The sequence below is a fragment of the Urocitellus parryii genome, chromosome 5 (genome assembly GCF_045843805.1).
Source record: "Urocitellus parryii isolate mUroPar1 chromosome 5, mUroPar1.hap1, whole genome shotgun sequence".
Classification (NCBI taxonomy): Eukaryota; Metazoa; Chordata; class Mammalia; order Rodentia; family Sciuridae; genus Urocitellus; species Urocitellus parryii.
Window position 1 is genome coordinate 163,822,907 of NC_135535.1, and position 14,633 is coordinate 163,837,539.

Below are 14,633 nucleotides of genomic sequence, written 5' to 3' on the forward strand. Positions count from 1 at the left end.
TTTTACTTAGAGACAGGGTCTCACTGAGTTGCTTGGGGCCTCACTAAATTGCTGAGGCTAGCTTTGAACTCGAGATCCTTCTGCCTCAGTCTCCTGAGCCACTGGGAATACAGGCATGTGCCACTGCACCCAGCTGGGCTTGAAATTTTTAAGTCGGTAGCTTTGAGGGCCTTCTGCCCCTCCTGCCTTCCCTCCAGTTCCTTTCTGTTCTCTTGGAAAATGACCTTGAATTTTACCTACTTATCTGGCCTCTTATCTTTTCACAGACAGACTGAGAAAACTCCAAGCTCTCCTGTGCAGTGATCCCACCCCACAAAGTGGCATTCTGCCAGCCCAGGGGAAGAACAAATTTATTTCTTTTCATGCTTTAAGACATTATTGGCCGCATATTGTTTTAGTGCAGCACATAATTACAGAAACTGCTCTGAAAATCTGTATATTTTATCTGTGCTTTATTATACCCAGAATATTCTCCAATTCTTTTTCTTCTCCATGAACCAGCCTAAAATATATTTTGGCGTCCTTTATGTCATCTTGAAATTGAATAGCCAATTCTTACAGTAATGAAAATACTTATGCGCCAGCCGGGTGATATACAACACTACACTCTAATTACGGCTGTGCTTTAATTAACCTGAATTGAAGAGTGTTATCATTAAACTGCTGGTAACTTTGAGTTATGGCTTTTCTTTAATTTAAAGTAGAAAACACAGATAATTAAGCCTCCAGATAATCAAATGCTTGAGGAGAGCTTCAATGTTTTGGGATGTTCCTAAATCTCATTAAATGTCCTTTCTTTATTGATTAGTTCCACCTCTGCTGTATCATTGCATTAAGGAATAATAGCACTAAGTTGAACACATTCTCACTCACATCAGAAGTGGGCTTTTTTTTTTTTTGGAAGCTTTACTGAACAAACACCCGATTCTCTGACAGCAGGGTAGGTCTGAGCGATTTTCTCCTCCTTGGGACATCTTCTAAATGTGAAAATCAATCAAGGGAAATATTCGGGCACCACTGTATCCACCTGTGCCTGACTCTTGAGCCAGCGCTGAAGGCCAGTGAAGTTTCACACCATGCACAGGTCAGGGTAGACAAGATCACATGTGCACAGTGCCAGGCCTGGATCGTTGATGTTGCCCAGGCCTGTTGAAGACATCAGGAAGGGGAAGATGGTACATCCTCTTTGTTATAACATATGAGAGCCAGTCATCATTTTGTAGAAATGCAGATCCTGTATGGTTACAGTGGACTTTCAAGAGGGGCCATAAATCCAGTTGTTGTGTGAAATACCACTTGTTAAAAAAATTATTGGCCACAAGCCTGTAAGAAATTAAACATTGTAGGGCAACTATCTCAGTCCAATGCACCTCGTGAGAATCCCAGTTAGTGCCTCTAGCGAAGGCAGTCCTTACCCTTCTTGTTAGTCTTAAAATGAACTGACTCAGATTTCAGGGGCAGAATAAGAGAGGCAAGAAAGCAGGAAGACCCAGGGGGGTTTTGCAAAATCACTGGTGTCAGACACACACACACGGCAATGGCCAAGAAAGAGGGTTTCAAGTCTCCCAAGCCTATACCCCCAACTCTATGGGGCCCCTCCCTTGGCCTTGGCAGCTCTGCTGTGTGCTCAGACCACCCTCCACATTAGACATATATAAATATATGATATTTAAGTTTCCTTTTTATAAAACCAGTTCTAAGTCCAGGCTTCTGGTCTTTCCATCCTATGCAGGCTGAGCTCAGAGGAGAAGAAACCTCAGCATCCAGGACCCAGTGCCTCTGAATGGTTAACTTCTTCCCAAGGCAGAAAGAGAAATAGCTCTCAAAGAAAGGAGCAAGCGGGAGTTACAATAGGGCATCCATTTTCAGAAAATAACTCCTTCCGAATCAATTACCTATTCACTTTTCCAGTCCATTTAACATTTAAACTTTCGCTTAGAGACAGGGTGAGAAATTTCAGTAAACAGCCAAACCATTTTGGAGTGCTTAGGGTCTGGGCCAGGCACTGGCAGAGTGCACCTGCTGCGTCCGTCCGCTGACAAGAGTCTCCAGGTAAACACGGCCAAGCAACCAAGCGCTCTGACCCCTCCCTGCTGCATAGGGAATGGAAGATGATGAAACGATAAACCCCAAACCCTCTGGACTTCCCTTTATTGTGAGGGTGCTCAGTCTTGTTCTGGCACCTTCAGACCTCCCTTTCCAGAAGGTGGATTTGGTTTGTAAATTTCTTCCTCAGCCCAATGGGTTCTCGAATCCCCCATTTCTTCCCAGGTTTTATCAGTGAGGCAGAGATCATCAATCCATGACTAAGTTGTCAAAAGATCAGGCTAAGCATCTCCATATTATCAGGGCGTTTGTGTTTTTACAGGGAACAGAGTCCCTATTTGGCTTGAACCCAATACCTGAGATGCTAGGTGGGGAAACTGAAGCATTGCCATGGCTTGTGGGGGACACCTGGAGCTCCTGAAGCTGGGTCATCTCTTCGCCTGCAGAGGCTTCTTCAAGGCCTCTTTTTATACATTTGGTTCCATGTTTCCTCAGTAAATAGTGAAATCACTTTGAAAAATTTTATTTCAGTAGCTTCTCTCATGTCTCTATAATTTGACTTGATTAGAAGACAGATTCAAATCCCTTAATCCAGGGGCTGGCAAGATTCGTTTTTGCACTATTAAAATCAGAGAGGGTTGGGGGTGTAGCTTAGTGGTAGAGCACATGCTGAGCATGTGTTAGGTCCTGGGTTCAATCCCTAGGACCAAAAAAATAAAATAAAATCAGAGAGAAAAGTGTTCATGCTACCCTTCATACATATGCCTACATCACAGGAGTACAATTTGAGATAAACAGATTAATTGCAGTTCCTGAGTCAGTACAAATGACAGATCCAAGTTCCAGATTCTCAGGTCTGGAGGCCAGGGGAAACCCCAAGGCAGGGACCATGTACTGATCCATGTTCCCATTCATCATCATATAGGACTTAGCACAGAGTATCCCCTCAATAATTGCCAAGTGACCCAACTGTGCTGGGCAAAGGTGAGTGACTTTCTATGAGGGGCACATTAAATATCCCTGAGAGCTAAGGAATACCCAGTCAACAGTCACTTACTCACAAACAGTAGGGAAGGACAGACCCACGAAGGCACTGGAGAGATATTCTGTGTACATTTCATTGGACACTCCTTCCAAGTAGTATTTCTGCCATGTGTCTTCCTCAATCTGAAGGAGAACACAGGAAGAGAGTTTACAATATGACTGCAGACTACAAAGGAAGTGAGGTACAGCCTGTGGCAAACAAATGAAATGCATTGGTTAGATGACCATGACCTCAGCAACCAGAAACAAAACCACAGTACCCATGCAGTGACCCTGAACCCAAGGACTTGAAAGACATCCCCTTTAAAGTACAGTTTCTTTCTTTCTTTTTTTTTAACCCGTATGATTTCTAAAGGTGTGGCAACATGGGCACTCACCCACAATAATGATAGACAAGTCAACTAATACAAGTATTTTGGAGAGCGATTTTAAAATAGGTTTCAAAGTTTGTAAAAGCATGTACTCTCTTACACAGCAATTATACCTTAAAGTATTCACAGCAAAGAAATAAATATACAAATACAGAAAGCTATGCACAAGAATACCCTATATATTGTATAGAAGCATACTCTACAATGGAATACTCAGAATCAATTAAAATTATGATAAAAATGGGCAATTGTATAGTAATTTTATAAAAATGAACATTACAAAATGTGTATAATCTGATCCTTTTTTAAAAAAAAACTTTATAGTCAACAGAACACTTGTAAAGACACAGAAAAAAATCTGGAAAGTTTTATACAAAAATACTAACAATGATCTCTGAATGCGAGAATAACATTTTTTTCCCTTAGATTTCTATATCATCTGAAGGCTTTTACAATGGGTGTGTATATATTACAACAAAACGATACATTCCTACTCTGGAAAATACAATTTTGCAGGTCCTACCTGGAATGTCACAATGAGTAAAATGTTTCAGAAAGCTCTTGCTCCAAATGTCACTAAAATAAGTATTTTCTTTTTTTCCCCAACTAACAAGTTCAACCTGTTTTCCCAATAACCCTATTCATGCTATGCATTTCTGGAAGGATTTTACATTGGATTCAATTTTGTTTTGACTCATTTGTTTGTTGTGTGTGTGTGTGTGTGTGTGTGTGTGTGTGTGTGGTGCTGGGGATCCAACCCAGGACTTCATGCACGTGACAAGCACTCTACCACTGAGTCCCATTCCCAGCCTCATCAGGATCAATCTTGTGACAGGAGTCACAAGAATGCTGGGGGAGCTGAGGGATGCCAGGGGCTCCCCCTGCAGGCAGACAGGCTGTATGACCTTGAGCTGCTGCCTCCCAGGCTTTCCTTCCTGTGAAGGTTAGGTAGGAGGAAGATGAGAGGAAGCCGCCCAGGCAACAGGAAGGGGCTCTTTCTAATTTCTGGTTCTGTTTTTGTGTTCAAAGGCATCTTGCCTGTGGCTGATTGGTCAGTTAACCTGGAGAAATGAAATATTTGAATTTGAAGGAGACACAGAAACCATGGGAAAGAGGATAGCCGTGATCTATTTGGTGATGCCGGGGCATTCAAAAGTCAAGAACAAAATCAGAAATAAACTGAAAGCTCCCTGCCTCCAGACAATTTGTCTCCTCAGGATCAGCCTAGGTATAATTAGGTTAGGTAGGTTAAGGCTGAGCTGCTCCTAATACATGAGACACAGGCAACACAGGGCTGCTCAGTATGTGCTGGTCATCTGCCCCTGATTTTCCCCAAAGTGGGCACCTTCAGAAAACTAGTCACTCGACCATTTCTACTGCTAAGTAGAAAGATCGTAAAAATTAACTGTCATGTGTTCATGAACTAAGCATGAGCTTTTTAATTTCTCCAAATCTAAAATCCCAACAAATTTCTTCAAATAAAAAATATTGCTAATTTTAACTAATCTGAAGAAAGCCTAGTGTGCATTAATAAAAATTTTGAAAAACAGAACATTTTGGAAAACATGTTGTCATAATTCACTTCATTGGCAAGTAGGATACTACAGGAAATGTTGCTACTTATAAATCCTCAAGTAGAGCTTTACAGGTGGATAATATTCCTAAAGTATAAGAATTTAGCCAACTCCTTCAGCAGAGACATTTCTTTTATAGTATGTCATTTATGTTTTAATTTAAATATTACAACTAATTTTCAAAAATAATGAAAATATGAACCTTTATGTTAATTGTTCCTGATTGCTGGTGATCATCTGAAGTTATTATGGTTTTAACCTGGTTCCTTTAAATTATGGTCAGTATTTTCATGCCCCTATGTTGCAACAGAGTTATTCTTTACAATAAATTTTACTGTAGGTTAATCACTAAATTTTTAAATAAGTATAAACAGATTCTTTATAAGGCAATTATATTATTCATGTTTGTTTTGAAAATTAGCAAAAAATTGTTTCATTGCTTTATTCCTTCAGCAAATGTTTATTGATCAAATTATGTATTTTAGTACTTTCTTTAGTTGCTGATGAAATCTTATTTTAAACTGGCATTTATTTTTCCATATTTTCCCTTTTGCTGGAAAAAAGCAGCAGACCTGTCTAGCTAAGATGTATCTGACCACACATATTTGACTCCTACTGATTCTTCCGAATCCCTTTTCGTACACATTCATTGCCCTTCTGGCTCATCTGAAATGCTTGAGGACTAAAAGTCAAATAACTGGAAGAAGTACACAGATCATTCTGTAAGATAAAATGCCTCTTTCACATCCATATGTAGACTCTCAGAGGGTATCTGCAATGCTATACTAGCTATACTATCAACTGTGCACATGCTGACAAATTTAAGCACATTGTTTTAGCTCTGCTTAAAATTTCTCCAACTTTCACACTATTTCTACGTAGAAAGCCAACCCTTTTTTGAGGTTTTTCGAGGGAGGCATTCTACACACACTCAGAAGTACAAAATTGCTATATACATATCTTCTCAAGACATATAGTTGGGAATACAAAATGGTTCAACTGCTATGGAAAAACAGATTGGTGGTTCCTCAAAGAACTAAAGACAATTACCATATGATCACCAGCTCTACTCATAGATATATAAGCAAAAAAACTAGAAGCAGGATCTCAAAGCCTTATGTGATTACCCACGCTTATAGCAGCATAATTCATAATAGCTGAGCAGTGGAAGCAGCCCAAGGGAGTCTGAATGGATGAAGGAACAAGCAAAATGTGGTCCATACTTGCAATGAAATATTATTCAGCCTTGATCAGGAGGGAAATTCTGATGCCTGCTGCAACATGGATAAAATCTGATGGTATTATGCTACTGAAATACCGAGTCCCCAAAAGACACATACTTTATAATTCCACTTAATTGAGGTTCCCAGAATGGCCAAATTCATGGAAGCAGAATGTACAAAGGTGTTTGCAGGGGTGGGGTTGGGGCATGAGGAGTCACTGTACCACTGGTAGAAAGCATCAGTTTTGCAAGATCAAAGAGCTCTGGCAATGTATGGAGGTGATGGTCACCCAACAATGGGAACACATATAATACCATAGAACTGTATGCTTAAAAATAGTTAGGATGGTTAATTTTATGTTCATGTGCATTTTACCACAATTTAAAAGTGTTAAAATCCATATGTGTAATGTGGAAGCAGAAGAATTAGTAATTATAATTATCACTGAGACCCTTTAATCCTTAAAGGGAAGAATGACAAGTTATACTAGAGCAAGGTCAGGATTAGGACAGTCACATCAAGAGAGTCAGGAGGGAGGACCAGCTTTCTGACCCTGTAGTGCAATGTCAGGAAAAGGGACCCAGGAAAAGGGACTCCAACTTTCATACCCATGCAAAAACTTTAATCATCCCCTCCTATCAAAGTTCATCTTTCTAGGACTCAAGCATGGTGTCTTCAACTTACTTTGGAAAAGCAAAAGCAACAGTGAGCTTTCCCCTTCCTTCTGTCAATGCACTCTTAGGATAGGAATAGTGGGTGTAAATTATGCTGAATTTCAAACCTTGTGCTTAATACGAAGAAAATGACAGTGAACAAAAAAAAAAATCTGGGGAGACTGGAGGGAGTTATTTGCATTAGGATTCCACTTCCACAGATGATAAAACGGAGGCACTCAGAGGTGAGTCACCTACTGAAGGTCACAAAGCCAATCAGTGGTACAAACAAGTATCAGAGTTCATGCACTCAAGAGAGATGTCCAGGGAAGAGGGGGATGGCAGGGAAAATTTGCATATCCAGGTGCCTAAGGGGGAAATACCAGACCAGAAGTTCATCAAGGGCCCAAAAGCTGAGACCCTGGAGCCTTGCCAATGGCTGTGAGAGGTGGACAAGGACTTCTATTGATTTCAAGCTCAGCCAAAAGGGTCCTTCAGGCTTCCTTGCAGAGGATAAAAGCATCATTTCTATTATATAAAATGGAACCATCCCAGCCTATAACTTCTTTCTGAAAATAGTACATGCTGTTCCCCACATTTGTGTTGTCAATGTATTTTTAACTGTAATGTGAAGACACACTTCCCAGCAGAAAAATGAAGGAATGGGACCAAAATGACTTAGGGAAAGGTGCCAAAATTAATTTGCCAGCCATTCAGCAATCAGTCAAAGGCAAAGCATTTCCTGAGGCAGCAATTTATCCTCTGGCTGTCACATCAAACCCCAGCTGTTTTAGAAGGGCGCCTAGCAAGGAGGAGCAGCTGATGTGCTGCGGGTTCTTATTCATCAAACACACAGAATTGTCAGTGAGCAAAGGGAATTGAGCCATTGGGTTAGCTTGTCTACCCCTCTCTTGGTTTTATTTATCTACCCTTCATTACCTAATTTTTCAACCAGTCTAGTTGAACCTCCCAAGCAAATGGTTTTACACCAATCCATGGGCAACACAGCTCCACCATCAAATGCACCGTCCAACTGGAAATACCAGCCTTGGCTCCTGGAAAGTCACGCCTTCCTGATCCCAGGTTCTGCATGTGCTTCTAATGAGAGCACAGTAATGATGCCTTTTATTTTTTATGTTTCCTGTGATTAGAGTGAAACTGTGTTTCTCTAATGCTAACAGCCTGATGAATGTGAAAAATTCAACCTTCCTGGCTGAGATCTGTTACAGCTACTGTGATTTCTTTTCCCAGTAAAGAGTCTGAATAACTGTGTTGATTACAGCCAAATAATTTTGCAAAAGGTCCATCCTTAGCTCTGGAACCATCTAAATAATTCCAAAGATTATCATATATATACCAATCCTAATTTAATTGAAAATAATACACTGTTTCAATCCAAATATGTGTTATAGTATGCCCATCAAAAGAGAAGTACTAAAAGAAATTATAAAAACCAATGATGATCACATTAAGAGATGCAATAGATGGGTCATAAAAACTATTCACTAATGCTACCCCAAACTGGTAGTAGTATCAGCAAACGTTGAATGCATTTACTATTTTGTAAAAATTTATCTGAATTATCAGCAAACAGCGTTCCTCTAAGGGATGAGGCTTTTAAATCATGAGTGCTTAATCATTATTAATTAGCCACATACAAATGAGTATCTGTACATATAAACTATAAAATTATACATGGTTACTGTGCTTTAAAAGTGACAGTCTAAGCAGAGCCCAGTGACAAGAACTGACCAACATTATCTTGGGGCCTATAAAAACGTATTTATTCTGCCAAAAAAGACACAGCACCACAGAACATGTCAAGCCCCCGATGACAATAATAAAGATGGAAGTGGAATTTATGGGCTCTCAGCTGACAAGTGTGTGGGCTTGTTACTAAAACAAGTGGGGTCGTGTATACCCATTTCTGTACAGCATGCGCAGCCACGGGGAAAAGTCTCACTAATGCTACACTTCTCATCTCTTGCTGGAGAGAACAATGTCAAGAGCGACAAGGTGTTAAGAGCACTTTACCATTGAGTTCCTCGAATTCTCTCTTCTGTTTCCCTTTATGTTCCAAAGCCAATGAGCTTGCCATAGCTCTGATCAAAGGGCTTGTGGTTATCTCCTTCTCCACCCCTTCTTAGCTTCCATGCCTTCAGTACCATTACAAAATACTAAAAGCAACTCATACAAATAAAATTCTCAATAGGTGAATCTTGCTCACTGAGGTCCAAGAAGGTGCTGTGCTCCCTGCATAGCTTTCTGGGGTAGAGGGAGTTGTGACAAAGCAGAGGAAGAAAGCAGAGGCAAATGGTTATTTGTACCTTTCCAGAATGTACTTCTTCTCTGTGCCAAACTGCTTATCAATGCTGTAATTCCTGGATGTGGACTTGGGTTCAGCAGCCTTTCTGAGAGTAGCAATGGATTTCAGGGACTTCATAACAATTTGGCATTCCGTAATTATGGCCAATTTCAGATTGCATTTTCCAGAATGTGTGAATAGGATGAAAGGATCTCAGATTTTTCCAAAGGTTTCAGAACAATGTCAATTAAAACAAATTATTTGAGATTTGACAGAATGCCAGATAACTGGTTGCTTCAGCACTGAATGAATAAATAAACAACTCCAAAGATTAATTTGGGGATAAACTTGAGCCAAATCTCTTACTCTCAGACAAGTGGGCTGCAGACTATCAAATGAGATTTCTTCCACCAGACATTATGAAAAAAAAAATTAAAAATCAGCCTGCATGAGGTGTTCAGAGAGAAATTAACACACCACACCACATGCAAAAGAATTAAAATGCATGTCATTTTCCCCACTACATTACCCCAACCCAGACTTTGTCTGGAGAGACACAGAATGTCATGGAGACTGAAGATAAAGGAAAGGTTAGCAGAAAGAGGGACATGTGAACTTTTTAAAAAGAGTAATTACCTAGAAGTTATTTAAGAGAGTGTTACCTCTCTGACAGGAAACTGGTACTTTTTCTCAATATGTAAAAGCCTTTTTTTACCCTCTTTTTTTTTTTTCTATTCAAGGAAGAAAAGATACTTTTGCTTAAGAGATGTCTAATCTTCTTAAAGACTGAACTACTCCCTATCGGACCAAATAGGAAAATTTGGTTTGCAATGTTGCTCATAGTTAAGAATGTCTTCACTTGTGCCTCAGATAATAAATTTCTTTTATTTACTTTTTTTTTTTTTTTGGTGGTCTGGGGATTGAACCCAGGGCCTTGTATATGCAAGGCAAAGCCCTCTATCAACTGAACTATATCCTAAGCCCCAAGTTTCTTAAAATGCCACTTGAAGAATTCTAATCTGGGTGGAGTGAGCCTGAAGTGAAAGTTCTCATGCAGACACCTGCCTCCCCCAGCCATCCATCCAGAGGACAGACAGTTCAGCCCTGCATCCCAAACTTTCCAGGACAGTGCTCCCAACCCCTGAGATGAGGAATCAGGGTTTTGATTGTTTCTGATATCCACTATTTTGAAGAACCAAGCTATTGTAAAATCAAATAAAAATGAATTTATAAAAAAAGAAGTGAAAAGGTAAGACATGCAATGTATAAGGCCAACATTTTTATCATTATATTCAAGCAACATAAAATTAATCTGTCAAATTGCTTTAAAGTTTTTCTCTTAATTTCCTGTACTTATCTCCTCTCAAGTAAGTAATAAACAGTTCCCAGCATTCATCTTTGGACCATGGACCACAGTTGGAACTTTGCTGGTCTTTAGTATGGAGCCATTCTATTTTTAAACCTTACTTCCCATAATTTCCCCTAAGTTTCATAAAGATAGAATTATTCTCAACTAAGATTTCACAAGGTAAACTTGGCAGAATTAACCAGCAGGTATTACCTGGAACAAAACCTAATGGAGAAGGAGTTCTGTTTTGTCCCTAACTAGGATTTAGATTATTTTGAAAGCACAAATTTTTATCTTAATCTGTACTGCCTGGAACAGAGTATGGTACCTAGTAATAATACTTTTGAATGAATGAAATAAATTTGGACAGTACTGGATTTAACAAAGCAAATTGCATTTTCAATTTTATTGTATTTTTTTAGTGCAATGCTCCTTAGAACTTTTAACATGATAATATGAACTCTATGTCTACAAGGAGAAAACTATTTGTTCACTAAATCTCTTATTTCAAGGAGCCACACATGGACATGGGAAATGCTTATCTAAAAGTTTCTTACCCCTGATTTCCCATGCTGGTATCCTTGTTCTCCTCCACCTTCTATTAGAAATATGTCTACGTACATTTTCAGTTGTCAAAACCTTTTGTGTGAAGTTGAAATCATATGCCACCTCATTTCTCCAACTTGGGGTGCTCCACCCTACTTTAATGGGAATATGAATTGCACAACTCTAGGGAAGGCACAAGGGCTCAATGAGACAATCTGTATGGAATGCTTAAAACAGTACCCAGCACAAAACAAATGCTCAGTATGTGGAAGTGAACATCGGCCACCATTAGAGCATTTAATTCTTCCGACAAATGCAAAAAAGCAAAACTCAGAACAGAAGTTACTCCTTTGTTCAACTGTAAGCTCTTTAAGAGAAAATCTGTCTTGTTCAACTCTGGCTTCTAAAACAAGCAGCAAAGAACTTTGCAAATAGGAGGTGCTCAATTAATACTTGCTGAGTTGAACTAAGCTAGAGAAAACTGGAGAAAGACACAAACAAGCAAGCACATTTTTTTCCAAGCTTCTAATCATAAGAAAGCATGCATAACTTCATAGCATTTAGTGTTGGAGCATGAAATGAACCAATTTTTGCCTCTGAATACTGGAAAATTCTGCACTCTTAGGAACTAACAGGGAGCATACATAATTAGGTCATTTTCAAACATCCCAGAAAACTTCTTACTATGAGCAACATTTTCTGGGAAATTTTGTCATCACAGAATATCTTGGTAACTTACGGTTTTCTAAATTCTCAAGGCAGTAACTTGGAGACTTGAGTTGGAAAGCAGAACTCTCAGGAAAAGGTGCACATCTCCAATCTAGAATGCTTCATCCTGCTGGCCTCCTACTTCCACCCCTTTAGAAAGTAGCCCCTTCTCCCTATCTCAGCCCATGCTGTTTTCCCCAGGTGACTAAGCTCCTCTTTGTCTTCTTGCCTTCCCTTTTCCAATTCCAATGTCAAGTCAAACAAAAATTGCGGAGGAAATAGACTAAGCTCAGCAAAGGCTATATTTGGCCATTTCATTATCCTAAATTTTAAAATTGAGGCCCAAACCAACCGCTAATCTTCTTTTTTGTTTTGTTTTGTTTTATTTAAACAGGGAAAAGAGGGAAGGAGTTAGAAAAGAATGTTTGAATCAGCACAGGAATTATAAATTTGCTTTTGATGACACAAACCACTCAAGAGTTACATATGCCTTTGAGGAATCTTCAGTATTTGAGATGGTTTGGTGAGAACCCATCCAATTTCTTACCAGGGGATGTAGCTGAGGTTTCACCTAAAAGTCCTCTGACATCCTGAGTCCTGTGCTTCCTAAACTTTGATGGACATGTATGTTACTCAAGAGAACTTGGGAGAAGGAAGTTTCTGGTGCCATAATCCAGGGATGGCGTCTAAGATGCTGCTGATCAGTTCCCAGAGGATGCCTACGCTGCCCACACAGGGACCACACTTTGAGTTGCAAGGAGCTCTTCCTATGGACAGGGAAGAACAAGTAGTCTCCATTATGCCTCTGGGGATCAGTGAATGAGGGGAATCCAATTCAGCCTAAAGGATTTGAGTTAGAGATGAAAATGAATGTTTTCCATGAAGTATCGCTAAGTATCAGAGCCAGTTACAGAGAAGGCTTGCAGATAATTAGGCACAAGATGGGTATCCAAGTGTTTGGGTTGTTGTGGTAATTAGTCTAAACCATATTTCAGGGGTCCAGATTTATCTACTTAGTTTCTCTCCATTGATCCAATGACCCCAATAATAGCTTCATCTCCATTTGAATGTGTGCTGTGTAGATACAGAAGCAATATAGCATGCGTGTATTTAATTCAATTAAAAATAAAGTTTCAGGAAATGACCCTGATTTGCATCCCTAATTTCTATTCAACTTTCCCATTTTAGGACACACTATTGAGTGTGAGGACAAAAACACTTGCCAACTCAGACCCATTTTAATGACAGCAGATTCTGGATACTTATGTCTCCTATCGCTGTACAATATGGCCTAATAAAGTCAAGCCAAAGAGACTAGATTTCATTTCGAAGCAAAGGGTTTGGTCATAAACTTTTGCTTTCTGGCTGAACAGAGCCATTCCAGCCTCAAGCATAAATTCTGCTAGTTTTAGGTATCTGGGTGATTGGGAAGCCAAATGGGTTATTTGTGAGCCAGGTATCAAAGGCAGAGGCAAGCAGTTTATTGTGTATTCATTGTTATCTGGACAATCTCTTGCCAGTTAGAGAATATTTTCACAGGAAGTTAGAAATGACTTCAGAAATTCCCCTCTGCGGCTTCCTAAAGTGGATCTGAGGCCTCATCAAAAAGACATTTGGTTCAGCGACTGGAAGAGGGCAGCCTATAAATTGCTGAGGTATTTAGCTGGGCTCAGCAGTTTCCTTTTCCATGGCAGGGTGACCACAACCCTGAGTGCTCACTTAGTACAGTAGCAGGCAGGAAAGAACTTAAGCACACACAGGCTCTGGGTTCAAATCTCGGCCTCACCATGTGTCCCTGGGCCAAACTGCACAACTTCTCTAAGCCTTAATCCCTTTACCTGTAGAATAAGGGCAATAGTACCTCTCTAGGGAGAGAGCCCGAATGAGGTGATGCATGTGAGTGCTAAGCTTAGTGGTGCCTGGAAATATTCATGACATGCATGTGTCAGATATTCGCATGGTACAGTCAGAGTAAAAGATGGCATTTACCAAGTGTGCTCCTTGCAGGTGTTCTATAAATGTCAGCTGTCATTATGGGTACTGAATCGATAAGGATGATGATGACAACGATATACATCTACTGTTCAGACAAAGGAACAAAAGCCCATTAGATGTTGGTCTTGTGTTTCATGGCTGGACCATCACTGATTACCAAATGGTCTTTCAGATGGAAAAGAAACACCAAGAAGTTTGAGTGTGTCTCTCCAAAGATAGCTTTATTCTATGGAACTCCTCCCCAGCCTCTATGGACCTTTCTCATGGCACCTTGGCCTCTACTGTCACAGTAATTGAATCCTGGCCCCGATCTGCAAACTGAACTCAGCTAAAGAAAAGCTTTGCAGACAAGCAAAACCTTTTAGAAAGCTAGGTAGAAAGTATCTGTTACTGTCTTCTCCTATCAGTGACCCAATCCTAGCATGTTATACTTGAACATGCCTCCTGAGAGAAAGGGACTCCTCCTCCCTGCCCCCTTCTAAATGGCTTATCAAAGTATTCCATCTGATCACAAACTTTATGCTCTCTGGGAGGAGATCTGGGGGGGGGGGCATGTTTTCCTGTTCCTTGTTCCATTTCTAGGAAGGTGGGAGCACTCATCATGGATCAGTACACTCAGAAAACTGCTGGCCCTCATCCTGTAATTGGCACAGGATGAGATGAGCAGGAAGACTCAGTACTCCTGAAGATTCTGTTTGGGCAGACAGGGTTCTCTCAGCCCCCAGGCTCAGGCAACCCACCAGTAGTTTAAGCTGAGAATACATTTGAATCCATGGGGCAGGACATGGGAGTTTGCTCTCCTTCTGAGTTGTCTGCAGGT

The 14,633-nt window shown here is 40.1% G+C and overlaps 1 protein-coding gene across 13 annotated transcripts in view; it reads right to left on the minus strand.

The window, feature by feature from the left end:
- The window catches only part of Kcnma1 (potassium calcium-activated channel subfamily M alpha 1), a 717,716-nt gene that overhangs the window by 162,556 nt on the left and 540,527 nt on the right, over positions 1-14,633 (minus strand). For 12 of the 13 annotated variants that reach the window (XM_077798516.1, XM_077798515.1, XM_077798514.1 and 9 more), the window contains exon 15: positions 3,104-3,213. In XM_077798516.1, the coding sequence (XP_077654642.1) occupies positions 3,104-3,213 (110 nt within the window). Of the gene's footprint in view, positions 1-2,695; positions 2,747-3,103; positions 3,214-14,633 lie in introns of those variants that run through there. The other variant, XM_026390202.2, reaches the window with a different exon arrangement.